At 50.3% G+C, this 27,872-nt stretch overlaps 1 protein-coding gene and 1 long non-coding RNA gene across 2 annotated transcripts; both read right to left on the bottom strand.

The window, feature by feature from the left end:
* LOC119960608 (gastrula zinc finger protein XlCGF26.1-like) lies at nt 1-27,581 on the bottom strand. The gene is made up of 3 exons (XM_038788253.1): nt 25,507-27,581; nt 1,271-1,973; nt 1-160 (listed from the first exon to the last, which is right to left on the bottom strand). Exons 1-3 carry the CDS (start codon nt 26,514-26,516, stop codon nt 146-148), a joined length of 1,728 nt encoding a protein of 575 aa, XP_038644181.1. The 5' UTR covers nt 26,517-27,581; the 3' UTR covers nt 1-145.
* Nucleotides 12,671-14,616, bottom strand: LOC119960609. The gene is made up of 2 exons (XR_005459462.1): nt 14,548-14,616; nt 12,671-12,906 (listed from the first exon to the last, which is right to left on the bottom strand). It is a non-coding gene; the product is annotated as an uncharacterized LOC119960609 (long non-coding RNA).
* Nucleotides 27,582-27,872: the final 291 nt, after the last annotated feature.

Raw genomic sequence — 27,872 nt, 5'->3', positions numbered from 1 at the left:
CACGCGTCCGGAGGCGATCTGCCGCTTACACTGTCTGCTTCTGTCGACGCACCAGAGATCCCCGTACGGGCCATCGTATGATAATTCTAAATTTTCAGTCCTGAGGTAATCATCAGTCGAACACCAGATGACTTCAAAGAACCTTTTATTTACTGTGGGGCTACACAAATGTAACTTCAGAATTACAGCAAGTGAAGACAATTTTTTCTTAGTTACAGTTAACTATAAATTTTACAAAACCCCCCCAAACCCCTCCTTCATATAATTATTTCTGTCAATCATTAGTCACACAGTTAGCTCATTAGTTGCATAGCATAGCAATTCTTTATCAAGGAAGGAGTAACTCATCCCACTACTGCGTTTCGTTCCCACGGACAGTTCACAGGCTCTCAGACGGCCAAGGCCGCGATAAGGCCATCCCAAGCCGAACACAGAAGCAATTCATTTCACAAGGTACGTACACATATTACACAAACTTGACATTCCATTTCCCATCAAAATCTGATTCTAACTTGAGCCAAACTCTCATTGAGATTATGTTTGTCTCTTGTATTTTACTACTGTGACAGGACAGAGACCTGATTGAAGGGATTCAAACATGGGAGTTCTGGGAAAGACAGGCAAGGATTTGGGAGGTGACAACATGTTCAAAGAGTTTGGAGAGGAGAGGGAGGTTGAAGATGGGGCAGTAATTTGTAAGGATGGCAGGGTCAAGGGTTTGTTTTATTGAGGAGGGGGTGATGATGGCAGATTTGAAGGACAGAGGGACAGTGCCTGAAGAAAGAGAAATGTTGACAATATCCATGGACACAGGGTAGTTGGCTGATCAGTAGCTCAGTGGGAATAGGGTTGATGGAGCAGGAGCTGGGTCTCATGGACAAGGTGAGCTCTGAGAGGGGAGATGGGAGAGAAACTAGAGAAAGATGTGGGTTCCGGGCTCGGGAAAGGATGACATTTCGAGACAGTTTGGTCCGGTGGGCTCGTGGAAGGGAGGGAAGCAGCAGAGGCAGCTGATCGGATTGACTCAATCTCAGCCACAAAGAAGCTCCACAAGCTCCTCACACTTCTTGTTGGAGGTGAGGATGGAAGAGACAGGGGAGAGCGAGAGTATTTCAAAAGGAACTAACTTGTGTCAGAGATATTAAAATGATTCAACACACCGCGTATTTAACACAAGTCTAATTTATTTGACTGTTACACAGAATATTAGCCTCTGTAAATGGTCTAGAGTTTATCAGCACAAAGAGACCCAAATGAACATGGTTCAGACCTGAATGTGACGAACAGCAAAATCTAAACACTGTAGTTGTTTGTGGCCTCGTTGGTGTCTCAGCAGGTGGGATGAAGAGATGAATCCCTTCCCACACATGGAGCAGGCAAATGGCCTCTCCCCAGTGTGGGTTCGCTGGTGCTTCTGCAGGGCGGATAGCTGAGTTAATCCCTTCCCACACTTGGCACAGGCAAATGGCTTCTCCCCAGTGTGAATTCGCTGATGTACAGTGAGGTTAGATGATCGACTGAAACCAGGTCCGCAGTGAGAGCATCTGAACGGTCTCTCCTCAGTGTGAACACGTTGATGGCTCATCAGTTCCCCAGAACTTTTATAGCACTTCCCACAGTCTGGACATTGGAACGGCCTCTCCCCAGTGTGAAGTCGCTGGTGACTCAAGAGGTGGGCTGAAATAGTAAATCCCTTCCCACATTCTGAGCAGGTGAATGGCCTCTCCCCAGTGTGAACTCGCTGGTGCTTCTGCAGAGTGGATGAATCACTGAATCCTTTCCCACACTTGGAGCAGGTGAATGGTCTCTCCCCAGTGTGAACTCGCTGGTGTCTCAGCAGGTTGGCTGAAATAGTAAATCCCATCCCACATTCTGAGCAGGTGAATGGTCTCTCCCCAGTGTGAACTCGCTGGTGTGTGGACAGAGCAGATGACTCAGTGAATCCCTTCCCACACTTGGAGCAGGTAAATGGTCTCTCCCCAGTGTGACTGCGTCGATGAGTTTCCAGATTGGATGGGGAAGTGAATCCTTTCCCACAGTCCGCACATTTCCACGGTTTCTCCTCAGTGTGACTGCATTTGTGGCTTGTGAGGCCTGATGATCGAGTGAACCCTCGTCCACACACACAACACGTGTACGGTTTCTCCCCACTGTGAACAATGCTTTTTCCTTCCATGTTCAAAGCAAGTTGATATTCAGGATATGATAAATTGAGGTCTGTCAGATCCTGATGTGATGCTTGGTTTGAGTTTCCGGACTTTGAAGCGTCCCCTTCGAACACCCTGTGAAACTGATTGAAAACAGAAAACAGGGAGTGAGAGAGAACCCACAAAAACACAAAGGCAGGTTGTGAAATTGAGCTGAATGAATCTGGTCAATTGTGGGGCCGGCACTGGGAAAAAGTGATCATGAAAACTGCTGGATTGTCACAAAAACCCAACTGGCCTCTTTGGGAGGACAGAGAAAGGTGAAGAGGGACTTTGTATATCTACAAGACATATTAAGACAGTAGTTGATAAAGCAAATTAGATCTTGAGCTTCACAAATAGTAATATTGATAATGTAACAATGCTTCTGGTGGCACATAGAACATACAGCGCAGAAGGAGGCCATTCGGCCCATCGAGTCTGCACTGACCTACTTAAGTCCTCTCCACCCTATACCCGTAACCCAATAATCCCTCATAAATTTGGGGCAGCAGGGTAGCATGGTGGTTAGCATAAATGTTTCACAGCTCCAAGGTCCCAGGTTCTATTCCTGGCTGGGTCACTGTCTGTGTGGAGTCTGCACGTCCTCCCCCTGTGTGCGTGGGTTTCCTCCGGGTGCTCCGGTTTCCTCCCACAGTCCAAAGATGTGCGGGTTAGGTGGATTGGCTATGCTAAATTGCCCATAGTGCCCTAATAAAAGTAAGGTTAAGGGGGAGGTTGTTGGGTTACAGGTATAGGGTGGATACGTGGGTTTGAGTAGGGTGATCATGGCTCGGCACAACATTGAGGGCCGAAGGGCCTGTTCTGTGCTGTATTGTTCTATGTTCTATAACCTTTTTTGGTCACGAAGGGCAATTTATCATGGGCAATCCATCTTAAAATGCTGTCTGAGATGCACTCAGTTCAAGGGCAATTAGGGCTGGGCAGTGAATGCTGGCCCAGCCAGTGTCACCCACATCCCGTGAATGAATAGAAAAGAAAATCTGCCATCCTTACCTGGTCTGGCCGACACGATTCCAAACCACAGCAATGTGGTTGATTCTTTAAATGCCCTCCAAGATGGCCGAGCCAGCCACTCGGTTTGAGGGGAATTAGGGATGGGCAATAAATGTTGGCCCAGCCAGTGACTCCCACAAATGATTAAAATAAAATCCTGGAGACTCCAGTCAGTCAATCCGGGAGAGTTGGTATCCGGTCCAGGCTCACAGCGCATGCGCCCTGCGGCACCTTGTCCTCTGTAAAGATGGCGGCCGGTAACCCGGGCCTGTCACCGCTCAGCTCTCACTCTGTTTGGTGCTGTTTAAGACGGGACCGTTAACATTTTACTCAGGAGTTGAAGCCTCCACAGGGTATTTATGAAGCCTCCCGGCTCACTCCAAAGCTTCTATTGCTCCCTGGCCACCCACAGGCTCCAATCGTGAAAGTCGCTCCATTGCTCCTTCCCCGCTCCTCGCACCGTCAGCAACAACCTGAACTGTGCATGCGCCAGTCACAGCCCGATTGACGCATGCTCCAGTCATAGCTGGACTCTGCGCATGTGCAAGGAACTTATGTAATGTGGATAGAGCACATTCCCAGCCGCAACGCAGGATGGGTAATAACTCCGCCATTGAAATCGATATTGCTGATAGAAATTATGCTTTGCGAACCGATTCAGATTGGTACCATTGTGCCAAGGTAACAAATGTATTAAATAAATTAATAGGGCACCTAAATAGTACAGGCCCATCCACTACAGTTCTGTCCGGGGTGTGATTGACAACAGACCAAACACGGACAGTGAGTTGTTAACGTGTTGGGGTCTGAGCAGGTTCAGGTGAACAGTGATTTTTGTCTTCCTGGACAGAACAGTTAAACTGCCCTTCGTCCATAACAATGTGCTGATATTGGATCAAATAGTTTGGGGCTTTTAAAGTTGGAGTGTTAACTAGTGGGAAAACTGAGGAACTCCCTTTGCACACATGAAGTGTGTGTGTGTGTGTGATCTCCCTCTGAAATGCTCCTGAACTGCACATTAGATTAATTAATGACTAACTCATATTTATTCTCATCTAGTGGAAACATCTTGCACTTGTCTATCATATCAAACCTTTTCATAATCTTACAGGATCAGGTCATCCTTCATTCCCTTTTCCAGAGAAAAGGTGATGCCCTGTCCAATCTTTCTTACTGGATGTAACCTGCCAGTTCAGGCATAATTCAAATATCTTTTCCTGCATCTTCTCCAGTCCTTCAAGATCCATTTTACAATATGGAGACTTTAACTAATCTGAGCAGCAATCTCACCGTTGTCCCCAAATGCCTGTATGTTGCAGCATTTTAGTCATTTTACTGTCAGCTGAATGTAAGATGGGACAGAATAAGCAGTTCCAACGAGTCTGTAACACTGCAGGGCATCTACAAACTTTCCTCTTCCCCTTACTGCTAAACAGTTGACTTTTTTACTCTTAACATGTCAGCTATGGCATTAAGAATAATGTGTCAGAGAAAGACTGGATTTCAGCTCGGTGACACTGAGCCAGACTAAATTATTTCACAGGATTGTTGAGCTAATGTATCCATATCATAAAATGGATCTAGAAGGACTGGGGAAGATACGGGAAAGTATACGAGAATGATGCCTGAACGAGCAGGTTACAGAGGCTCAATGAGCCATATGGTCTCCCCACCCCCCCCCCCCCCCACTTCCATTTCTTGTGTTCTTATGAACATCACTGTAAACCATTTCTGTGCAGACACAACAGGTGCAGCAACCACATCACCTTCCTTCCCATATTCCAGGATTCCAAACACACTTTCCAGGTGACAGTGATTTACTTGTACTTCTTGCTATCCACTATTGTGTATTCACTGCTCCCGATTTGGTCTCCCCACACTGAGGAGATTAAATCTGGATTAGGTGACTGTGGAACATCACCAATCAGTCTGCAAGCATAATCCTGAGTTTCTGATCATTTTATATTTTAATTCCCTGCCCAACTCCCACTCTGTCCACAGCCTCCTGCATTGCTCCAATTAACCCTGTTCCCCAAACAGGCGCCGGAATGTGGCGACTAGGGGCTTTTCACAGTAACTTCATACTTGTGACAATAAAAGGTTATTAATAATAAAGCTCAAAGGAAACTCGAGGAAGACTTCCGGTGGCGGCAAAGAACAGCTGAGCCGCACGTTCGGCGGCTCCCGAGATCAACGGACTTCGGGGTTTTTTTTAAAGGCCCCCAACGGAGCTGAGGAGGCAAATCCCGACGGGGGTAGTGGCCACGAGTCACCCCAGTGGTCCCATGGTGCAGACCAGGAGCGGGGCAGGGAGGGATTCGGGAGAAAAAACACTTGGAAAAAATCGGGACCCGAAAAACCAAATGGCGGCCGGCGAAAGTTTCGAGGAGCTGAAGAAGTGGGTCCAAGAGCAGAAGACGACTCTGCTGCGCTGCTTCCAGGATTTGAAAGTGGAGCTGCTGGAGTCCATCAAGGTAACCAACAGGGAACTGATGGAGACCCAGACAGCCCAGGGGGCTGCGATCCGGGAGCTGCAGCAGCAGGCCGCCGAAAGGGAGGACGAGGTCGTGGCCGTGGTGGGGAAGGTGTAGGTGCACGAGGCGCTCCATAAAAGATGGCAGGAGTGGTTCGAGGAGTTGGACAACCGGTCGAGGAGGAAGAATTTACGGATCCTGGGCCTCACGGAGGGGCTGGATGGGTCGGACCTAGCGGCCTATGTGGTGATGATGCTGAACACGTTGATGGGGGCTGGGGCCTTCCAGGGGCCCCTGGAGTTGGAGGGGGCCAACAGAATTCTGGGTAGGAGGCCCAAGCCGAACGAGCCGCCGCGGGCGGTGTTGGTGAGGTTCCACCGGTTCGTGGATCGTGTGTGCTCCAGTGGGCCAAGAAGGAGCGGAGCAGCAAATGGGAGAACACGGAGGTGCGGATCTTCCAGGACTGGAGTGCGGAAGTGGCGAGACGGAGGGCCGGGTTTAACCGGACGAAGGCGGTGCTCCACAGACGGAAGGTGAAGTTTGGAATGTTGCAGCTGGCGCGTCTTTGGGTCACCTATAAGGATCGACACCACTACTTTGAGTCCCCGGAGGAGGCGTGGGCCTTTGTGCAGGCCGAGGAATTGGACTCAAACTGAGGGTCTAGGATGGGGGATGCTGTAGAATACTGTATTTATTTATACTGTATGTGTATTTGCGGGGTTTAGGGTAAGATGTGGGGTGGCCTTAGGGTGGGTGGGATGATGTCGTACGGGTGTTTTTTTTAATGGGTTTTCAAGCAGGAGTTGGGTGGACGGGTTCGGACTGAGGGGTAAACGGGGTGTTCGGGGAGCTGGTGTGGGGGACTGACAATGGGAGTGGCCCTGGAGGAGGCGGGGCCCGGCAGGGCAAAAGCGCGGGCTTTCTGCGGGGTTCCCGCGCTGGGAGGGAGGGGGTTTTTCTTTTCCCGCGCAGGAGCGGGGGAGGGTGGACTGGTTGACGGGCACAATGGAGGAGGGGCAGTCCCACGTTGGGAGGAGCCGAAAGTAGGGCGGGAGCCGCCGGGGTCAGCAGAAGATAGCTGGCTCACGGGAGTGCTGTAGAGGGGGGGGGGGCGCGGTTAGGAGGGGCCCTAGCCTGGGGGGGGGGGATACCAAGTTGCTGCTGAAACGGTCAGGAAGGAGCTGGAGGACGCAGGGGGTGCTGGGGGGGGGGGGGGGGGGGGGGAGTTGCCGCCGTGGGGAACTGGCAGTGCGTGGGACGCTGGCCGGGGGTGGGCAAGGGATGGGGTATGGCTAATCGGCAGGGGAAGGGGGCAGGGAGCCCTCGGATCCGGCTGATAACCTGGACTGTGAGGGGGCTGAATGGGCCTGTCAAAAGGGCCCGAGTAGTTGCGCACCTAAAGGGACTGAAGGCGGATGTGGCCATGCTCCAGGAGACACACCTGAGAGTGGTGGACCAGGTCCGGCTGAGAAAGGGGTGGGTGAGCCAAATATTCCACTCAGGGCTGGATGAGAGGAGTAAGGGGGTGGCGATCCTGGTGGGGAAGAAGGTGTCGTTTGAGGCGTTGAAGGTGGTGGCTGACAGTGGCGGGAGGTATGTGATGGTGAGTGGCAAGCTGCAGGGGGAGCGGGTAGTGTTGGTGAATGTTTATGCCCCAAATTGGGACGATGCGGGGTTCATGAGGTGTATGTTGGGCCGCATTCCGGACCTGGAGGCGGGGGGCCTGATCATGGGGGGAGACTTTAACACAGTACTGGATCCCCCATTGGATCGATCCAAGTCCCGGACGGGCAGGAGGTCGGCGGCGGCTAAGGTGCTGAGGGGATTTAGGTGCTGAGGGGAGGGGGGACCCTAGGAGGTTTGCGAGGCCAAGGGCCAGGGAATACTCGTTTTTCTCCCATGTGCATAAGGCCAACTCAAGGATTGATTTTTTTGTCCTGAGCAGGGGGTTGGTTTTGAGGGTGGAGGATGTGGAATACTCTGCCATTGCCATTTCAGATCATGCCCTGCACTGGATGGACCTCAGGCTGGGGGAGGAGAGGGACCAACTTCCGCTCTGGCGCTTGGAGGTGGGGCTGATGGCAGAGGAGGAGGTGGCCGGGAGGGTCCGGGGATGTATTGAGAGATACCTCGAGGCCAATGATAACGGGGAGGTTCGGGGGGGGGGAACGGTCAGGGAGGCATTGAAGGCGGTGATGAGGGGGGAATTGATCTCCATCCGAACCCATAGGGAGAGGGGGGAGCAGAGGGAGAGGGGGAGACTGATAGGGTAGATGGTGCACGTGGATAGGAGATATGCGGAGGCCCCAGAGGAGGGATTGCTGGGGGAGAGGCGTAGCCTTCAGGCCAGATTTGACCTACTGATGACCAGAAAGGCGGAAGCCCAGTGGAGGAAAGCACAGGGGGCGGTGTATGAACACGGGGAGAAGGCGAGCAGGATGCTGGCGCACCAGCTCCGGAAGCGAGACGCAGCCAAGGAGATTGGGGGAGTGACGGATAGAGCTGGGAAGGTGGTGCGGACGGGGGTAGAGGTCAATGGGGTCTTCAGGGACTTCTATGGGGAACTGTACCGGTCTGAACCCCCGGTGGAGGAGGGTGGAATGGGGCGCTTCCTGAACAAGTTGCGATTCCCGAGGGTGGAAGAGGAGCAGGTGGAGGGACTAGGGGCGCCGATCGAGTTGGAGGAGGTTGTCAAAGGGATAGGGAGCATGCAGTCGGGGAAGGCGCCGGGGCCGGACGGGTTTCCGGCTGAATTCTATAAAAAGTATTTGGACCTGTTGGGCCCCCTGTTGGTCCAGACCTTTAACGAGGCAAGGGAGGGGGGGGGGGCTTTGCCCCCAACTATGTCACGGGCGCTGATTTCCTTGATCCTGAAGCGGGACAAGGACCCTCTGCAGTGTGGACCATATAGGCGGATTTCGCTGCTGAACGCCGATGCTAAGCTGCTGGCCAAGATCCTGGCCACTAGAATAGAGGATTGTCTGCCGGGGGTCATACATGAGGACCAGACGGGGTTTGTGAAGGGAAGGCAGCTGAACACAAAGTGCGAAGACTCCTCAATGTCATTATGATGCCGGCGGTGGAAGGGGAGGCGGAGATAGTGGTGGCGTTGGACGCGGAGAAGGCCTTCGATAGGGTTGAGTGGGAGTACTTGTGGGAGGTGTTGGAGAGGTTTGGGTTTGGGGATGGGTTTATCCGGTGGGTGAGGCTGCTCTACGAGGCCCCGATGGCAAGATTGGTGGAGCAGATGGAGGAGGAGTTTAAAAGATGGGACATGTTACCGCTGTCACTGGCGGGGAGGGTGCAGTCCATCAAGATGACGGTGCTCCCGAGGTTTTTGTTCTTGTTCCAGTGCCTCCCCATCCTTATCCCAAAGGCCTTTTTCAGGAGGGTCAACAGCAGTATCACGGGATTTGTGTGGCCGCATGGGACTCCGAGGGTTCGAAGAGTGTTCCTGGAGCGAGGCAGGGATGGGGGGGGGGCTGGCGTTGCCCAATCTCTGTGTATACTACTGGGCGGCCAACGCAGCGATGGTGCCTAAATGGGTAATGGGCGAGGAGGGGGCAGCGTGGAAGAGGATGGAGGCGGCGTCTTGTGTGGGCACGAGCCTGGAAGCGCTAGTAACGGCGCCGTTGCCGCTCCCTCCAACGAGGTATACCACGAGCCCGGTAGTGGCGGCTACCCTCAAAGTTTGGGGGCAATGGAGACGGCACAGGGGAGAAATGGGGGGCTCGATGGAGGCCCCGATACGGGGGAACCATCGGTTTGTCCCAGGGAGGATTGATGGCGGATTTCTGGGCTGGCACAGGGCAGGGGTTAGGAGGTTGAGGGACCTGTTTGTGGAGGGGAGGTTTGCGAGCTTGGGGGAGTTGGAGGGGAAGTTTGGGCTCCCCCCGGGGAACATGTTTAGTACATCCAGATGACGGCGTTTGCCAGGCAGCAGGTGGAGGGGTTCCCCTTGCTGCCCCCACGAGGGGTGCGGGATAGGGTGCTCTCGGGGGTGTGGGTCGGAGGAGGGAGGATCTCGGACATATACCGGGTAATGCAGGAGGTAGACGAGGCCTCGGTGGAGGAACTGAAGGGGAAGGGGGAAGACGAGCTGGGGGAGGAGATTGAGGAGGGGACGTGAGCGGATGCCCTGGAGAGAGTGAATTCCTCCTCTTCCTGTGCGAGGCTTAGCCTCGTACAGTTCAAGGTGCTGCATAGGGCCCACATGACTGGGACGAGGATGAGTAGGTTTTTCGGGGGCGAGGACAGGTGTGCTAGGTGCTCGGGGAGCCCAGCGAACCACGCCCATATGTTTTGGGCGTGCCCAGCGTTAGGGGAGTTTTGGAAGGGGGTAGCAAAGACGGTGTCGAGGGTGGTGGGGTCCAGGGTCGAGCCAGGCTGGGGACTCGCAATTTTTGGGGTTGCAGTGGAGCCGGGAGTGCAGGAGGCGAAAGAGGCCGGTGTTCTGGCCTTTGCATCCCTAGTAGCCCGGCGGAGGATCTTGCTCCAATGGAAGGATGTGAGGCCCCCAAGCGTGGAGGCCTGGATCTCGGATATGACGGGGTTCATTAAATTGGAGAGTGTGAAATTTGCCCCGAGGGGATCAGTACAAGGGTTTTTCAGGCGGTGGCAGCAGCCGTTTCTGGACTTCCTGGCGGAACGGTAGGGAAATAGGCCGACAGCAGCAGCAACCCGGGGGGGGGGGGGGGGGGGGGGGGGAAGGATTGGGGGGATGGAGAACTGTGCACATGGGTTTGTGGAGGGTGCTATCTCTCTCTTGTTTGTTTTTTTTTTCTTTGTTGTTGTTCTTTCTTTTGTTTGAAGTTGCTCTTGAAGCTGGGGGGGTATTGTTCATGGGGTGTTACCGCGGTTGCATGTTAATAGAGCTAAGATGTTTATATTTTGTATTTTGTAAAAATTTCAATAAAAATTATTTTTTTAAAAAGGAAACTCGAGGAACAGAACCTCATCCTTTATCAGGCAATTTCTGACCTTCCAGACACAACATCCATTTCAGTAATTTCAGATTATAATCATCTCTCTGATATTTTTAGATAGTTGGTGCTGGTAACGGTTCTGCTGCTGCCATTTATACCTCACCTGGACCTGTCTTTTATTTCTTCTCTTTTTTTTATTATTTACTTATCTCATTGTCACCCAGTTTTGTCTTGCACCATTATCCCCTTTGTCATTTAATCACTTCAGCCTTCCATCCTCACAAACTGCCCCCCTCTGAAATGGCCCAGCAAGCCACTCAGTTCCAGGGCAATTAGGGATGGGCAACAAATGCCGGCTCAGCCCCCGACACCCACATCCCAAAACACATAAAGGAAAGTTGGCAGCTAGAAAGGCAAATGCAATGTTTGCACTCATTTCAAGAGAGCTACAATACAAGATGAATGGGGTTGAGAAACATATCAGCCATGATCGAATGGCAGAGCAAACTCAAACACTCGATGGGCTGAATGGCCTAATTCTGCTTCTCTATCTTTTTTTTTCAATGAGGGGATCTCACAGAAACATTTGTAAAAGAATTGTTGCAATCCATGCCGGACCTAGATACAGATCAATTGATTCTTGGAGGAGACTTCAATTGTGTTCTGGACCCTAAATGGACTGGTCCAAGCTGATTCAACCACAACAAAAACATGAAAAAGGAATGAAACCAGACGGACCACCCGCCATCGATCCAGGCATCAGAAACGACAACGGCAAACCCAGCAAAAGATTTTTAAAACCTGTTCCCATTAGTAGATTGTAAAAGGGACACAGGGCTTTGGTGACGGCCCCACTTCCACTCCCCCCAGCAAAGTACTCTACGAGTCCGGTGGTGGTTGCGTCCCTTAAAATCTGGGGACAGTGGAGGCGGCATAGCGGGGAAGTGAAGGCCTCAGTTTGGGCCCCGATACGGGGTAATCACCGTTTTGCGCCAGGGAGAACGGGTGGGGGATTTGAGAGTTGGCACAGGGCAGGCATCAGGCAGTTTGGGGACCTCTTCCTGGATGGGAAGTTCGCAACTCTGGATGAGCTGGTGGGGTAGTGGAACCTCCCCCCTGGGAACGCTTTTAGGTATATGCAGGTCAGGGCATTTGTTAAGAGGCAGGCTGCTGCCAAGGGGGGTGCAGGACAGGGTGCTTTCGGGGACGTGGGTCAGGGAAGGGAAGATCTCGGGTATTTACCAGCTGATACAGGAGGAGGAGGAGGCCTCAGTAGAAGAGCTCAAAGTGAAGTGGTAGGAAGAGCTAGGGGAAGAGATTGAAGATAGAACGTGGTCGGACGCCCTGGAGAGGGTGAATTCTTCCTCCTCTTGCGCACGGCTCAGCCTAATTCAGCTCATGGTGCTGCACAGGGCTCACATGACGGGGCAAGGATGAGCCGGTTCTTCGGAGGAGAAGACAGGTTCGGGAGGCCCGGCGAACCCCACCCATACGTTCTGGGCTTGTCCAGCCTTGGAGTGGTTTTGGAAGGGGGTGGCGGGGACTTTGTCGGAAGTGGTCGGGTCGAGGGTCAAGCCAGGCTGGGGGCTCGCGATCTTTGGGGTAGCTTCGGAGCCGGGAGTGCAGGAGGCGAGAGAGGCCGGCATTCTGGCCTTTGCGTCTCTAGTAGCCCGGCGCAGGATTCTGTTCCAGTGGAGGGATATGCGGCCCTGAGTTCGGAGGCCTGGGTCAACGACATGGCTGGGTTCATCAAGTTGGAGGGGGTGAAGTTTGCCCTGAGGGGGTCGGTACAGGGGTTCTTTCGGCGGTGGCAGTCCTTTCTCGACTTCCTGGCAAAGGGGTAGAGAGTGGTCGGTCTCAGCAGCAACTTGGGGGGGGGTTTGGGGATGGTTAGGGGGTTTGTTTTTGCGGCGGTGGGTTTGCTATGTTGCTATTTTCTTCTTTCTTGTATTGCTGTTGGTTTTTTGTTATTATTTATTTTGGGGGTGGTGAGTTCTTTTCTTGTGTTGGTGTGGAAACATGCCTTGTTTGTTTTAAATTGTGGGGAGAAAATTTGTTATTGAAAAACTTGAATAAAAATAATTTTAATAAAAAGTAAAAGGGACACAGATTTAAGATTGTGAACAAGATCTACAGGGGAGATAGGAGGTAGTCATTTTATACAGTGAGTAATAATGATATGTAACTCAATGCTTACACACAAAGGTCTATAATCTCCAGGTCCTGATAACTCAAACAGTGCTGTCAGAATTTGATGTGAGGATTGGTTGTGAGTTTCCTGTCTGCAAATCCCTTTCTAAGCCCCTGTGAAAGAAGTTTACAAAAAGGCATCACCGTCAGTCCAGAAATGTAATTCAGGAAAGATAAACATTTCTCCTGGTTTAAATTTGCTGTGTGTAAATCCTCCCCTACTAATCCCCTATATAGGAGTTTCCAAAATTAATCACTGTCAGTCCTGGATAGAAATTTACAACATTCTCCCCTCCTGCTCCCTGATCCAGGATGACCGGTCATGCCCCCTGTCATAGTATACACACAAGTATATGATGGTGCACAGACAGGCATTGATTGACACAGGATGACCAATGCCTCACGGTAGCATGGTGGTTAGCATCAATGCTTCACAGCCCCAGGGTCCCAGGTTCGATTCCCGGCTGGGTCACTGTCTGTGTGGAGTCTGCACGTCCTCCCCGTGTGTGCGTGGGTTTCCTCCGGGTGCTCCGGTTTCCTCCCACAGTCCAAAGATGTGCGGGTTAGGTGGATTGGCCGTGCTAAATTGCCCGTAGTGCAAGGTTAATGGGGGGATTGTTGGGTTACGGGTATACGGGTTACGTGGGTTTAAGTAGGGTGATCATTGCTCGGCACAACATCGAGGGCCGAAGGGCCTGTTCTGTGCTGTACTGTTCTATGTTCTAACACACAGAACACAGCAGCCTGACAGGACACGGCCACGATAAAGCCAGAGGGCACTAGTTTTCCCGCTCTCTTGGGATGCAGCCTCTGAGACAGTCAGAGCCTGTGAGCAACAACTAAAACATCCACCATGTGGTAGTAAGATAGTTTGGTCAGGTTTGCCTCAGGTCTCCAGTCAACTCAGCATAGTGTCAACCCACAGTTAAATTATGTTCAATAAAATAGAGTTGCATTTCTTCAAGTGTTGGAAGCCTGTCTCTCTCACTGCTACAGTAAACGCAGTCCTCGCAGACCCAGCTTGCCCGACACATCACCCCCAGCTGCACACTGTCCCTCATCATCAGCAGTCACCTGATTTGAGGGTGATGTTGACTCAGGATTGTGAGTTTCTTCCCTGGGTCTTCATGTGGCTGAACAGAGCCGCAGAGCTTTGGACACATGGGGCAGGATGTCCAAAGAGGCAGTGAAATCCCGAGAATGTGGCGACTAGGGGCTTTTCACAGTAACTTCATTGAAGCCTACTGGTGACAATAAGCGATTTCCATTTCCAAGTTGTCTCCATTCTGAACAATGGGGAACAAGCTCCTCCCACTCATTGAAACATCGCCCCGACAAAGATGAGAAACGCGCATGCGCCCTGATGCACATCCAATAAAGATGGCGGCCGTTAACCCGAGCACAATGAGTAGCTGGAGCTCCGCTCGATATAAACTGGGTCCCGAAACTATTTTCCGCGGTTTGTGGCTCACAACAGCTTTACACAACGTTTCCGCTCACCCCCACGATCTCTCGCTCCCTCCATATTGTTATGATGTGGAGATGCCGGCGTTGGACTGGGGTGAGCACAGTAAGAAGTCTTACAACACCAGGTTAAAGTCCAACAGGTTTGTTTCAAACACGAGCTTTCGGAGCACGGCTCCTTCACCTGAAGAAGGAGCCGTGCTCCGAAAGCTCGTGTTTGAAACAAACCTGTTGGACTTTAACCTGGTGTTGTAAGACTTCTTACTGTCCATATTGTTAATCATGTCTCACCAATTTCCGATCTGAAAAACACACCCTTCTCCTTCGCCATTACCCACACTGCGCATGCTTCAATCACAGCCTGGCCCCGCCCCTCATTCACTCCGATTGGTTGGAGGACCAGCCGCCCTCATCAGTCGTCTCGTCCCACCACCTCCTCCTATTGGTCCGGAGCTGCCGTCAATCACCCGGGCATTGTGACGGTGACAGATGGTGAGAGCGGCCACAGGCTCAGGCTGACTCGCTCATTGTTCCTGTCTCAGCCCCTCCCCCTCCCTGCTGCCCTCTGTCCTCCAACCCCTCTGCCCGAGGTGGGACCACCTGGGAATGCAGACCCTGCCCTCTGTCCTCCCGCCCCTCTGCCTGAGCTGGGAGTGGGACCACCTGGGACTGCAGACCCTGTCCTCCCGCCCCTCTGCCTGAGGTGGGACCACCTGGGACTGCAGACCCTGCCCTCTATCCTCCCGCCCCTCTGCCTGAGGTGGGACCACCTGGGACAGCAGACCTGCCGTCTGTCCTCCTGCCCCTCTGCCTGAGGTGGGACCACCTGGGACTGCAGACCCTGCCGTCTGTCCTCCCACCCCTCTGCCTGAGGTGGGACCACCTGGGGCTGTTGTGAAGACCAAGGGCTTTGTTTTGTGCCCCACAGGGCTGAAGAGCGCCATACGCCTGCCTTTCACTGTCTGTGGCGGGTGTGGGGCAGCCTGGGATATTGTTTTAGGCCCCTCTAGGGCTGAAGAACGCTGCCCCGCTCTGCTGTTGCCCTGCAGCACCTTCCCTTGTGGCACCTGCTGTTGTGGTGCCACGTCCATCACCCATCCTCCCACCCTTTCCCTAATACCCTGGTCTTAGATACACAGCCGGATCGTACCAGGGGTGGGCATGGCCAGTACCCCAGGGGCATCCTCCACTCTGCCGGGGCAGGGCGGCCAAGAACCTATGCAGGGACGGCAGCCCCTCGACCCTCCGCGGCCCCCTCGCCTTTCCGCCTACGAACACGGCAACTTAGGGTCAAATGTTATGCCCAACCCCACTATGACCATTGAAGCGGCACCCGTGCGATTACCGGGGTCTTCGGTCCCTCAACCATCGTAGCCACCTCTAGGATGTACGGCAAGGTGTTTTTCCTGCGGGCCAAGCAGACGGTCCACCATATCTTGGAAAGGGGGCTCACGGTGAGCGGGACACGCATGGTGGTGGACCCACTGGTGGCCACCACCGAACGTGTGGTTCTTTCAAACGTCCCGCCCTACCTCCCATCGAGCTCCTCTCCCATCTCAACCTACTGGGGGAGGTCAGGACCAGGGTGGCGCCGCTGTCGCTCGGCCTGCGGGACCCCACCCTCCGCCATGTCTACTCCTTCCAGCATCAGATTGTTGTCTGCCTGACCCGGGAGGACCGTAAAGTGTTCTGGTCTGCGGATGACCTCCGGTGCCATGCCTGCAGAGGGCTGGGGCATATTCGCCGGAATTGCCCCACCCTAACGGCTGCCACCAACGCCACCCCAGTGCAGCCGCAGCTGGCACTACCTCCCCTCTCCTCTGCCACCTCTTCGTCTGCCCAGCAGCCGGCCCCTGACAACACCGCGGCTGCTGGCGGGGGGAGAGGGAGCCTCGGCTAGACCTGTGGCGGCCTAAAAAGGCCAAACGGAAGATGGCACGGCAGTCAGACCAGGCCCATCCACACCTTGGTCCCATCATGGGTACTGACCCCATGTCTGTCCCAACCAACTCAGAGGCCGCAGCCTCACCACGGGACACCGCCTCCTCCTTGTAACATAGAACATAGAACAGTACAGCACAGAACAGGCCCTTCGGCCCTCGATGTTGTGCCGAGCAATGATCACCCTACTTGAACCCACGTAACCCGTATACCCGTAACCCAACAATCCCCCCATTAACCTTACACTACGGGCAATTTAGCATGGCCAATCCACCTAACCCGCACATCTTTGGACTGTGGGAGGAAACCGGAGCACCCGGAGGAAACCCCAACCTGAGGTGCCTGGAGAGACCTCCACACTGGCTCCGGAGGGCGGTGGGGAGCCAGTGTATGTCCCCGGGCTGGAGGCTGTTCCAACCTCGCCACAATCCCAGGGGCTGGCCGATGCGGGGAGGGAGGGGGGGGGGGGGGGCGACGCTGCCGAGGGCCCTCCAGCAGTGGAGACCCTGCAGCGAGATCAGCCTGCCGCCTGTCCGGGCTGGAGGAGGTGGTGGATTTCGCTACCCCCTCCCCAGGTGAGCGGGGTTGGGTGTCTCCTGTGTTTATTCCCGTCACCCTGACGCCCAGCTCCATTAAAAAGGTCAAGGCGTCTCCTAGGCCGCCAAAGCGCCTGAGCTGCCATCGTCTACTGATCAGGCAGCCCCGGGGCCGGGCAGAGACGTGACCCCCGAGGGCTCGTTCCGCCCGGTCCAGTTTTACTCCTCGGTCACCTCCTTTTGTTCATCGCCTGGGACTGGCGGCAGCCACCAGTGTCCTTGTATATTCGGGTCATGGGCGGGCAACGGCGAGGAAGGCTCCCCGCTCACAACACCCAAGCAGATGATGCCATGTTCCATCCCGGAGCTGTTCCTGGGGTCTGGCATCGACGGCGAAGGCGGGGTCCGAGCTGCCGCCATCCGTGGACCCTGAATCATGGGGGGAGCTGCAGGGAACCCGCCTGAGGATGATCCTGGGGGTGGGATGAAATGAAAATCGCTTATTGTCACAAGTAGGCTTCAAATGAAGTTACTGTGGAACGCTCCGAATCGCCACATTCTGGCGCCTGTTCGGGGAGACTGGTACGAGAATTCAGTCGTGCTGCTGACCTGCCTTTGTCTGATTTAAAAGCCAGCTATTTAGCCCTGTGCTAAAACAGCCCTGGATCAACTCGGGCCAAGGGCTAGACAGTGGGCCCACAGCGCCGGCCACACTCCACGTGGCGGGGGGCTCGGGCTCAGACAGTGACTGCTCGCAGGAGGAAGGCTGTTCAGTGGCGGGCGAGGAGGAGGATTTAGATGCTCTCCGCAGTGAGGCAGACGGCGCCCTCATGACCAGCACAGAGTCTCCCCTCATCCCCTCAGGGGAGCTCCGGGCATTTTTCAAAAGCATCATGGTTACCGGGATTGTGTGCGGCTGGAACTGGAGAGCTGGGGAAATCTGGGGCTGCTCCTCGAGTCCAAAGCAGAGATCTGGTATGTTGAGTGCATTCCTGTCTCTTGACCAGGAGAAGGTGTTCAACAGGGTGGGGCACGAGTATTTGCTCGGGACTCTGCGAGCTTTCGGGTTCGGGTCGCATTCTGTCACCCGGATCCGATTACTGTACGCTGCCTCGGAATGTCTGATTAAGGTTAACGGGTCTCTGACGGCGCCCTTTCGCTTTGGGAGATGAGTGCGTCAGGGCTGACCCCTGTCCGGCCAACTTTATTCTCTATGCATGGAGCCTTTCCTGCGCCTCCTGCGGAGGAGGTTGTTGGGGCTGGTTCTGCAGGAACCGGGCATGGCAGTGGTCCTTTCGGCTTACGCTGATGACGTGCTCCTCATGTTCACTGACCCTGGTGACCTACGGAGGATGCGAGAGTTCCTGTCTACTCCGCCGCGTCTTCTGCTCGGATCAACTGGGCTAAATGTTCCGGACTGCTGGTCGGTCCATGGCAAATGGACTCCCTCCCAGAGGAGCTCAGGCCCTTCTGCTGGAGTCGGACCAACATCTCCGGGTAAGCGTTCTCCAAGGCGGTGTTCAGGACACGCGACAACGCAGAATTGCCGAGCAAAAACTTATAGCTATGTTCCGCACGCATGAGTGCAGCCTCAACAGGGATCTTGGATTCATGTCGCATTACATCCACCCCCCACCATCTGGCCTGGGCTTGCAAAATCCTACCAACTGTTCGGGCTTGAGACAATTTACACCTCTTTAACCTGTGATTATCCCTCTCCCTGGATCTGTAATGATTTGATTACCTGCAAATGCTCGCATTCCAAGCATTGTCCAGCATCTCTGACTTTGTCTATATAAATGTTTCTGGAACATACCTCGCCATTCACCCGAGGAAGGAGCTGCGTTCCGAAAGCTCGTGTTTGAATCAAACCTGTTGGTCTTTAACCTGGTGTTGTAAGACTTCTTACTGTGCCTTTAATTTTGTGAACTCTTTCTGCCTGTCGCCTTTCAATTTCTTTACTTCCTCCTGCCAATTGCTTTTTTAAAAAAAATTCCTCTGGACTCTCCTCTTTTAATGTTTTATCTCCTCCCGACTTTCCTTTTTTTAATGTCTTCATCTCCTCCTGACTCTCCGCGAGCTGTCCGCGGACGGTCTTTTGGACCTCCTCGGTTCCTACTAGTTGCGCCAAGCAGCACACTACCGCTATCGCTTTCTCATACTTGAGCGCACGCTTTCCGGATGCTTTATTCAGATCCTCCCAACAGGTTTGTCCTATTGCTCCGGGGCCTGTCTCTGTATTCTCACAAAATTCTGCCCATTGGGGCCATCCTTTCCTCTTTATATATTCTCAAATTTTCTCCTCCTATATGGGATACTTTGCTACCTGCGAACTCCGGTCGCTCATCTCTGGCCACAGGGAAGGTGTCGGGAGTCGATTGGACTAGGGGTACGGCTTATGGGCTATTTTCCTGTCCCAATCCCTCTGAGTTTGAGTACAAAGTAACAGAATGTACCCTGTTCTCCCTGTTAATAATGCATGCAGTTAGTACAACCCGAAATGAGCGATTTGTCCAATACAGAATACTGTGGTTTCTGATTTTTAATTAGGTTTGCGGGATTTTTAGAGAAACAATTGTTACTTCTAATCGCGTCCCTTCTGGTGATGCCAATGTTGTGCCTGTCTAAACCACAGTGTGTCTTAACCGATATACGGCGGACAAATGACTATGAAACTGTTTCATACAATGATTCAATATTTATTCACTATCACAAAATTGTTACTGGTAATTGATCACACACACACACACACACAAACACTTGAGTCAAACTACAAACTGTTATGCACAAGACCTTAACTTCAAAGTGACTAGCAAGTCCCAGATATTGGCCTTTATCTGGATCCCGAATCTTGTGGTCCTCAATGTTCAGTCCTTGGTCTGGTCTGTCCCTGGCTCTGGTCCTCCTTCAGTTGGTCGGGTGATGGTCTACTTCGCCGACCAGTGGAAGTCACCGTTGTTGGTTATTGCTGCAGAGAGATTCTAAAGTTGTGCAGAACCTTTTAAACCTGCTTGAATTTCCTCCCCTTTGGAGGGTGGTCTCTTGGTCATTTGTCAATCAATTGATGAGGGATCAATCAGCCTGATCGATCCAGTCCAATCAGGGGCTGCCACGCCAATTTTGGGGTGGGCACTCAGTGACCATGCCTGGAAGTGTTCGGGGCAGGTAGGCTTTCCAAAGGAATTTAGGTGCCGCTGTGTCTGGTAAAGAAGCGTGAATGACAGGACAATTCTATTGTTCCTGGGATGGCCTGGAGATGGCCATTTGCTTATGTTATTTGCATAAACCTGTAAAATCTTTTGAAGTCTGCAAACCCTTTTGCTGCAACTTTGTTTGATCTGTTCTGCAGCCTGCCTGTGCATAAAACATGGCCACCTTTCCCAGCATGCCTTGCTGGACACCATTTTAGTTGGCCACAGAATAGAATGTGAACTGGCACAATACATAAAAATGGATTGGAAAAGTTTCTATGGCTACATAAAAAGGAAAGGTTTGTCTCAGACAAAGGTTTGTCCATTACAGATGGAGTCAGGAGAATTTAGAATGAGGGATAGAGATCTCTACAGCCACCTCGTTCAACACTCTGGAATGTAGATCATCAGCTTTTAGGGTTTTATTAACTTTCAACCCCATTAATTTCTCCAGTATGACTTTTTCACCAATACTAATCTCTGCCAGTCCCTCGGTTCTCTGGTATTTTGGGGACAGTTTCTGTATCTTCCTCTGTGAAGACAGACGCACATTGTTTAGTTTCTCTGCATTTCCTTACTCCCCATTATAAACTCTCCTGTCTCTGCCTGGAATGGACCCACATTGGTCTTTGCTAATCTTTTCCATTTCACATTCCTGTAGAAACTTTTCCAGTCGGTTTTTATGTTTCCCGCCAGTTTGCTCTCATCAGTTTCTTGGTCCTCCTTTGCTAAATTCTAATGGATCTCATGAATCTTTAACTGTTCTTGTTCTCCACGCCACGATTACATCACTTTTCCTGTTGGATTTTTATTCCTTGAAGGAATCTATATTTGTTGTATACATGTTGTCAGGTGGATGTACCTTTAACAAATGAATGTTTATCAAATAGCTGCAGTGATGTCAGTGTGTGGGTGGAGCTGGGCTGTCTGTCTTTCACTTTTGTTTTTGAGCTGGAAGCTGCACTGTGTTTTTGGTTTTGTTTCAGAGGTGAAGAGCTGCATTCACAGCAAGAAGCTGTTGTGATCTCTCTCTGCAATCTAAAGATCATTTGTCTTTATTTTAGAAGGTTTTAACTTGTGGATGTTGTTTGGAAATTTATCAAGGGTTATCTATACAATACTGTATCTTTTGTGGGGGGTCAGCATTGGTAGTTGATAAACTGTTTACTGTGTGTTTATAAAATGTTAACTGAATTCATAGAATAAACATTGTTTTGGTTTAAACATACTTTAGCTCTCTGTTACATCACACCTGTAAAGTGGGCCCTCATGCTCCCCATAACCAAAATCTATTTAAAGTTGTGGGTCAGATGAACTCCATGATATACTTTGGTGTTCTCTAAACCTTGACCCATAATAAATTGGGGGCTAGTCCGGATAAAAGTCTATCTTTTGTGATTGGGTTGGCAAAGTGAATTCAAAGACAGTGAGGGACGAGCATATTTGTGTTTGCTTTTCAGGTGTGGAATTCTACTCAGTAGGGAGTGTGTTGTGGACAATGGCTCTTTCAGAGGCTCGGACGTTTTTGGGGGTGGAGAAGGTCACGCAGTACCTTATGAACAGAAACTAAAAAAAGGCTTTTTAGATTTGGCAAAAACATTGCAGTTAGCGTTACCTGACAGCATACTACAAGAAGAGATACTTATGGCGCTAGCTGAGCATTTAAAACTGCCTTAGATACAGTCTGACTCCGTAGAAATGGCAACAATCCAGTTACAAATCAAGCAACTTGAACATGAAAAAGAATTAAAGCAGCTTGAATACGAATTGAGAGAAAGATAGAGAGAAAGGGAGATACAGATCGGGGAAAAGGAGTGAGAAGAAAGAAACAAAGAAAGAATAGCCCCAGCAGAACAAAAAGAAAAAGAGAGGAAAGGGAAGAGAGGGAGTTTGAACTTAAGAAAATGGTCATGAAACATGAGTCAGTTAAAATTGGCAGGTGTAAAGGGAAACATACAGTTGGAGGATGGTGATGAGGACAAAGAGAAAGAGTCTTAGTCGAAGGCTTGGTGGGGGTCTATTTAAATATATCCAAGCATTGCCAAGATTTGATGAGAAGGAGGTAGAAACCTTTTTCATTTCATTTGAGAAGGTGGCTAAACAAATTAAATGGCCACAGGACATGTGGGTATTACTGATTCAAACAAAGCTGGTAGGTAGGACTAGTGAACTGTTTGCATCACTATTAGAGGAGGTATCTGGGACATATGAGCAGGTTCAAAAATCCATCTTTGATGCATGTGAACTAGTGCCTGAGGCCTACACAAGGTTTAGAAATTTAAGGAAAGAACCTGGTCAAACATAGATGGAGTTTGAAAGGATCAAACAGAGTACTTTTTTATAGGTGGATGCAAATAGACCAAATGTATGAAGCTCTCAGAGAAATTATACTTTTGGAAGAGTTTAAAAATCCAATTCCTGATGTAGTGAGAACTCATGTGGAAGAGCAGAGGGTTAAAACTGCGAGGTTAGCAGCAGAAATGGCAGATGATTATAAATTAGTTCATAAGTCAAAGCTTGGTTTCCGACATCACTTTCAGCCGGTGAAGGATAGAAACTGGGGAAAAGAGAAATAGTCAAGTGGTAGAGGTAAAGGAGATCTGATGGGAGATAATAAGGAGAGTGTACCTCAGATTAAAGGATACGTGGAAGAGAAATGAAAAGTTTCAAATGTTTTCACTGTAATAAACTAGGCCACGTAACGTCACAGTGTTGGTGGTTGAAGAAAAGCATGGGGAAAGCTGATGTGGTAAAACAGGACAAGACAGTGAGATTTGTTCAAGTGGGAAAGGAAAGAACAAGTGAAGCGAAGGAGGTGCAAAAGAGTATACAGCCTGATCAAGAGGTGATTGATAAGAAGGTGCCAGATCTCTAAAGAATTTACTTTGTATGGGTAAAGTTTACTCATGTGTATCAGGAGGAGCAGGTAAAGAAGTCACAATTTTAAGAGATACGGGAGCTAGTCAATCTTTAATGGTAAGAGATGAGGAGTTATGTAGTTTGGAAAGAATATTGCCAGAAAAGTTGGTAATATGTGGAATTCAGAGTGTTAAATGTAGTGTTTCATTATATAAGGTAAGGTCCAGTGAAGAGTGGTGAAGGGGTAGTAAGAGCAAGAGAAACTATCTTGTCCAGGAATACAGTTTATCTTGGGTAATGATATAGCTGGATTGGAGGTGGGAGTGATTGATAAGCCAACTGTGATTGATAAGCCAGTGGAAAATCAGACAACTGAAGTGTTGAAGGACGAATATTCTGGGATTTTTCCGAATTGTGTAGTAACGAGGTCGCAAAGTCACAGGTTAAGACAAGAGGAGAAATCAAAGAGTGAAGATAAAGTCCAAGTTCAATTATCGGAAACGATTTTTGATCAGATGGTTGGAAAAGAACAAGAACAGGTGGAGGATGAGGCGGATATTTTTAGTTCAGAAAAATTGGCAGAGTTACAACAGAAAGATATAGAAATAAAATGGACGTATCAGAAAGCATATACGGAAGAGGAATCTGAGTGTATACTAGAGTGTTATTACCGTAAAAAAGATGTCTTGATGAGAAAATGGAGACCTTTGCATATACAGGCGGATGAAAAGTGGGCAGATAGGTATAGAAAGGAGATGTTGCAAGTAGCACATGAGGAACCAGTGGGAGGTCATTTGGGAGTAAGGAAAACTCAAGCTAAAATCCAAAAACATTTTTATTCGCCTGGACTGCAGAAAGATGTAGTTAAATTTTGTCGACCATATCACACATACCAAGTGATAGAGAAACCTCAAGCAGTGATAAAACCAGCGCCCTTAATACCCATTCCAGCATTTGAGGAACATTTTACAAGGGTCTTAATTGATTGCGTAGGACCGCTTCCTAAAATGAAAAAAGTGGGAATCAATATCTTTTGACTATAATGGATGTGTCTACTATGTTCCCAGAGGCCATTCCAGTACACAATATTACAGCTAGAAAGATTGTGGAGGAGTTACTTAAATTATTTACTAGATATGGACTACCCACAGAAATACTATTGGATCAAAGATCAAATTTTACCGTAAGGTTATTCAAAGAAGTTATGGATTGCTTAGGAATAAAACAATTTAAATCAACTGCGTACCATCCAGAATCACAGGGAGCCTTAGAAAGGTGGCATCAGACATTAGAGACAATGTTGAGGGCTTATTGTCACGATTATCCAGAGGATTGGGACAAAGGAATTCCATTCGTACTGTTTGCAATTTGCACCTAATGAGTCAACCAAATTCAGTCCTTTTGAACTAATTTTTGATCACGAGGTAAGAGGACCACTTAAATTGATTTAAGGAAAAATTGGTGAGTGAGCAATCGGAACTTACATTATTGGATTACGTGTCAAATTTTAGGGAATGATTAAATAGAGCAGGGGAATTGGCTAAACAACATTTCAAAGTTGCACAAAATGTGATGAAACGGGTAGCGGACAAGAAAGCAAAAGTTTGTAGTTTTGCCAGTGGAGATAAAGTTTTGGTATTGTTACCAGTGGTAGGTGAACCTTTAAAAGCAAGGTTTTGTGGACCTTATCAGATTGAAAGGAAATTAAGTGAGGTGAATTATGTGGTAAGAACGCCAGATAGAAGGAAAACTCACCGCGTGTCATGTGAATATGCTTAAAAGGTACTTTGAAAGGTTTGTCATCCCTCAAATTAAATTGGAAAACAAGGATGTTCTTAAAATTTGGGATACATTGTTGAGTTACCTTCCAGAGGAAAAACAAACTTTGATGTTCTCTCAACCCTGGCCCATAATAATGTGAAATAAAAGTCGCAAAAATCACAGAGGGCCATAGGCTGCTCTCCTCTTTGACCGAGAGAGAACTGACTGGAGGTGATTTAACCCGAGGGTCAGCACACCTCAGGCGAGGGGCCTGATTGAGAAGGTGGAGCCTTCATGAATAAAGTCAGCCAGTATGAGAGTTGAATCCTCACTGTTGGCTTTGCTCTGCATCACAAACAGTCATCCAGCCAACTGAGCAAACCAACCCCCTTAAATATTAGGTATTCCCTGTACCAATCAGTTTACCAGTCCACCTCAGACAACTTGCCCCTCATACCCTGATAGGTGTCTTCTGTGAGGAACGCCCAGATAAATTAAACAAAAGAACCTTGTAACCACCAGGGTCCAGCTCCATGGAAACATGGCTTTGAGAGGTTTGAAACAGAAATGGAAACTAAATATCTTCAAACTTCCAAACACCCTTTCACTCTGTGATCCTTGTGAAATTTGAAGCCAGGTATTAGCAACAAGGCTCAGAGAGAATCAGCCCACTGGAGGCAAAGTGGTGAGACCGGCCAGTCCAGCAGAAAGAAACCCTCCGACCATCCCCACTGACCACTTGTCAGAATGAACAAAATGCAGTTCTGGCTGTAGAGCAGAAACAATCACAGCCGAATCCAACCTCTGTAATCAATTGTGAAATTGTTGGTGTCACAGCAGGTCCGATGAAACATGCAATCCCGTCTCACAGTGAGAGGTGAGCGACCTCTCCCCAGTGTGAACTCGCTGGTGTGTCCGCAGGTTGGATAACCGAGTGAATCCCTTCCCACACTGAGAGCAGCCTCTCCCCAGTGTGAACTCGCTGGTGTCTCTGCAGGTGAGATAACCGAGTGAATCCCTTCCCACACTGAGAGCAGGTGAATGGCCTCTCGCCAGTGTGAACTCGCTGGTGTTTCTCCAAACTACACAGTTCAGTAAATCCTTTCCCACACTGCGTGCAGATGAACGGCCTCTCCCCGGTGTGAATTAACTGGTGTCTCAATAGGCGAGATGAATCACAAAATCCTTTCCCACACTGGGAACAGGTGAATGGCCTCTCCCTAGTGTGAACTCGCTGGTGTGACTGCAGGTGAGATAACTGAGTGAATCCCTTCCCACACTGAGAGCAGGTAAACTGCCTCTCCCCAGTGTGAACTCGCTGGTGCTTCTGCAGGTGGGATAATTGAGTAAATCCTTTCCCACACTGAGAACAGGTAAATGGCCTCTCCCCTGTGTGAATTCGCTGGTGTCTCAATAGGCGGGACGAATCACAAAATCCTTTCCCACACTGAGAGCAGGTGAATGGCCTCTCCCCAGTGTGAACTCGCTGGTGTGACTGCAGGCTGTATACTTCAGTGAATCCTTTCCCACACTGGCAGGAGAACGGCCTCTCCCCGGTGTGAACTCGCTGGTGTGACTGCAGGCTATATACTTCAGTGAATCCTTTCCCACACTGGCAGGAGAACGGCCTCTCCCCAGTGTGAACTTGCTGGTGTTTGTGTCGGGTGGATAATTGATTAAATCCTTTCCCACACTGAGAGCAGGTGAATGGCCTCTCCCCGGTGTGAATTCGCTGGTGTCTCAATAGGCGAGACGAATCACAAAATCCTTTCCCACACTGAGAGCAGGCGAATGGCTTCTCCCCAGTGTGAACTCGCTGGTGTGTCTGCAGGATGTATACTTCAGTAAATCCTTTCCCACACTGGGAGCAGGAGAACGGCCTCTCCCCAGTGTGAATGCGTCGGTGAGTTTCCAGCTCTGATGGGGCTCGGAATCCCTTCCCACAGTCCCCACATTTCCACGGTTTCTTCATGTTTTGGGTTTCGTGTCTCTTCAGATTGGACAATCAGTTGAAGCCTCCTCCACAGACACAACACAGGTATGGTGTCTCCCCGCTGTGAATGTTGTGATTTATTTTGAGGCTGTGTAACTGGTTAAAGCTCTTTCCACAGTAAATTCACTGGAACACACTCACTCGGGTGTGTGTGTATCTCGGTGCTTTTTCAGTCACACTGATGTTTTAAATCTTTAGCTGACAGTTCGGGCAAACATTTCTCCGACATTGAAAGGCCGATAATCTTCAGGTTCCAGGGAATCCAGTGACTATCAGATCGTGACGTTTGAGGTTTCTGTCTGTAATTCCTCCTCATGGAGTATCCTGTGAAAACATTTAACAAAATTCATCCCTGTCAGTACAGGACAGAAACACCTCATCTCAGCTTTCTCTCCATTTATCTGCCAGTTTCCCATAACCCTGGACATCCTCATTAATCCGAAATCTGTTGGGCGGGGGACCCACGTGACACGAAAGCAGCTGCTTTTCCGCAGGTTCTGGCACCACACACCTATAATTCATCACTTACCCTGATTGCCTCGCACTCATCTACATAATCTTTGAATTAATATTTGTTATGATGTCTCTGGAAGGCATGGGAGGTTTGGTCTGGTAGGATTATGCCGGAAAAAGTCAAAAAATCATCGATAAAGCAGCGCAGGTGGATTCAGCGGGGATGGAGCTGCTTTTTCCACATGGTGGCCTGACCCTGGGGAGGTCTTGCGACCCCGCGCTCCCCAAGGCTCCGGGAGGCGGTGAAAATGATGACTGTCAACATTATCCGTGTTATTGACCAGAGGCTGAGTGTGCTGACTCAATATCTGTGAGCTCATGAGGCCCAGCTGTAAAACACCATGAAGAGGGTCGATGATCCAGAGAAGAGAATCCTGAACATTCAGCAAGATGCCTCCTTCACGGAGGCAACAATTTAATCCTTTGAAAACCAGCCGGTGACCTGAGCAGAAGCTGCAGCTTTCCCACAGGACTAAGCGGCCGCCATCTTTGTTGCGTACTGACAGCAATGCGCATGCGCACCCGCCCTTTAAATTGGTTAGCCGCCGCAGTGCGCATGCGCACCCGCCATCTTTATTGGGGCAGTAGCAGCAGAGCGCAGTCTCCATCATTGATGGGGGCAACTTTTTTTAAATGTTTCTTCGTGTCAGAATGTCCATCAAACTGTTTCTCTCTGAGTATTTATACGGCAGAACAATTATATATGTCCAGGGCAGTGACAATTATTCGTATTTGTATTGTGCCTTGACCAGAAACGTTACAAAATAACAATTAGCACTGAGCCACAGAGGACATATTAGCTTTGAGGAGAATCTCAACAGA

The sequence above is a fragment of the Scyliorhinus canicula genome, unplaced genomic scaffold (genome assembly GCF_902713615.1).
Source record: "Scyliorhinus canicula unplaced genomic scaffold, sScyCan1.1, whole genome shotgun sequence".
Taxonomy (NCBI): domain Eukaryota; kingdom Metazoa; phylum Chordata; class Chondrichthyes; order Carcharhiniformes; family Scyliorhinidae; genus Scyliorhinus; species Scyliorhinus canicula.
The sequence above is the reverse complement of the archived record's forward strand: the minus strand, read 5'-3'. Positions and strand labels throughout refer to the sequence as shown.

What these genes read in the sequence shown, in the direction of transcription:
- LOC119960608 (XM_038788253.1), bottom strand. Translation starts at nt 26,516, where the DNA reads ATGAAGAAACCGTGGAAATGTGGGGACTGTGGGAAGGGATTCCGAGCC. An exon ending in CGAGTTCACACTGGGGAGAG is followed by an intron (nt 1,974 to 25,506) that starts GCTGCTCTCAGT and finishes CACTGGGGAGAG; the next exon opens with ACCATTTACCTGCTCCAAGT.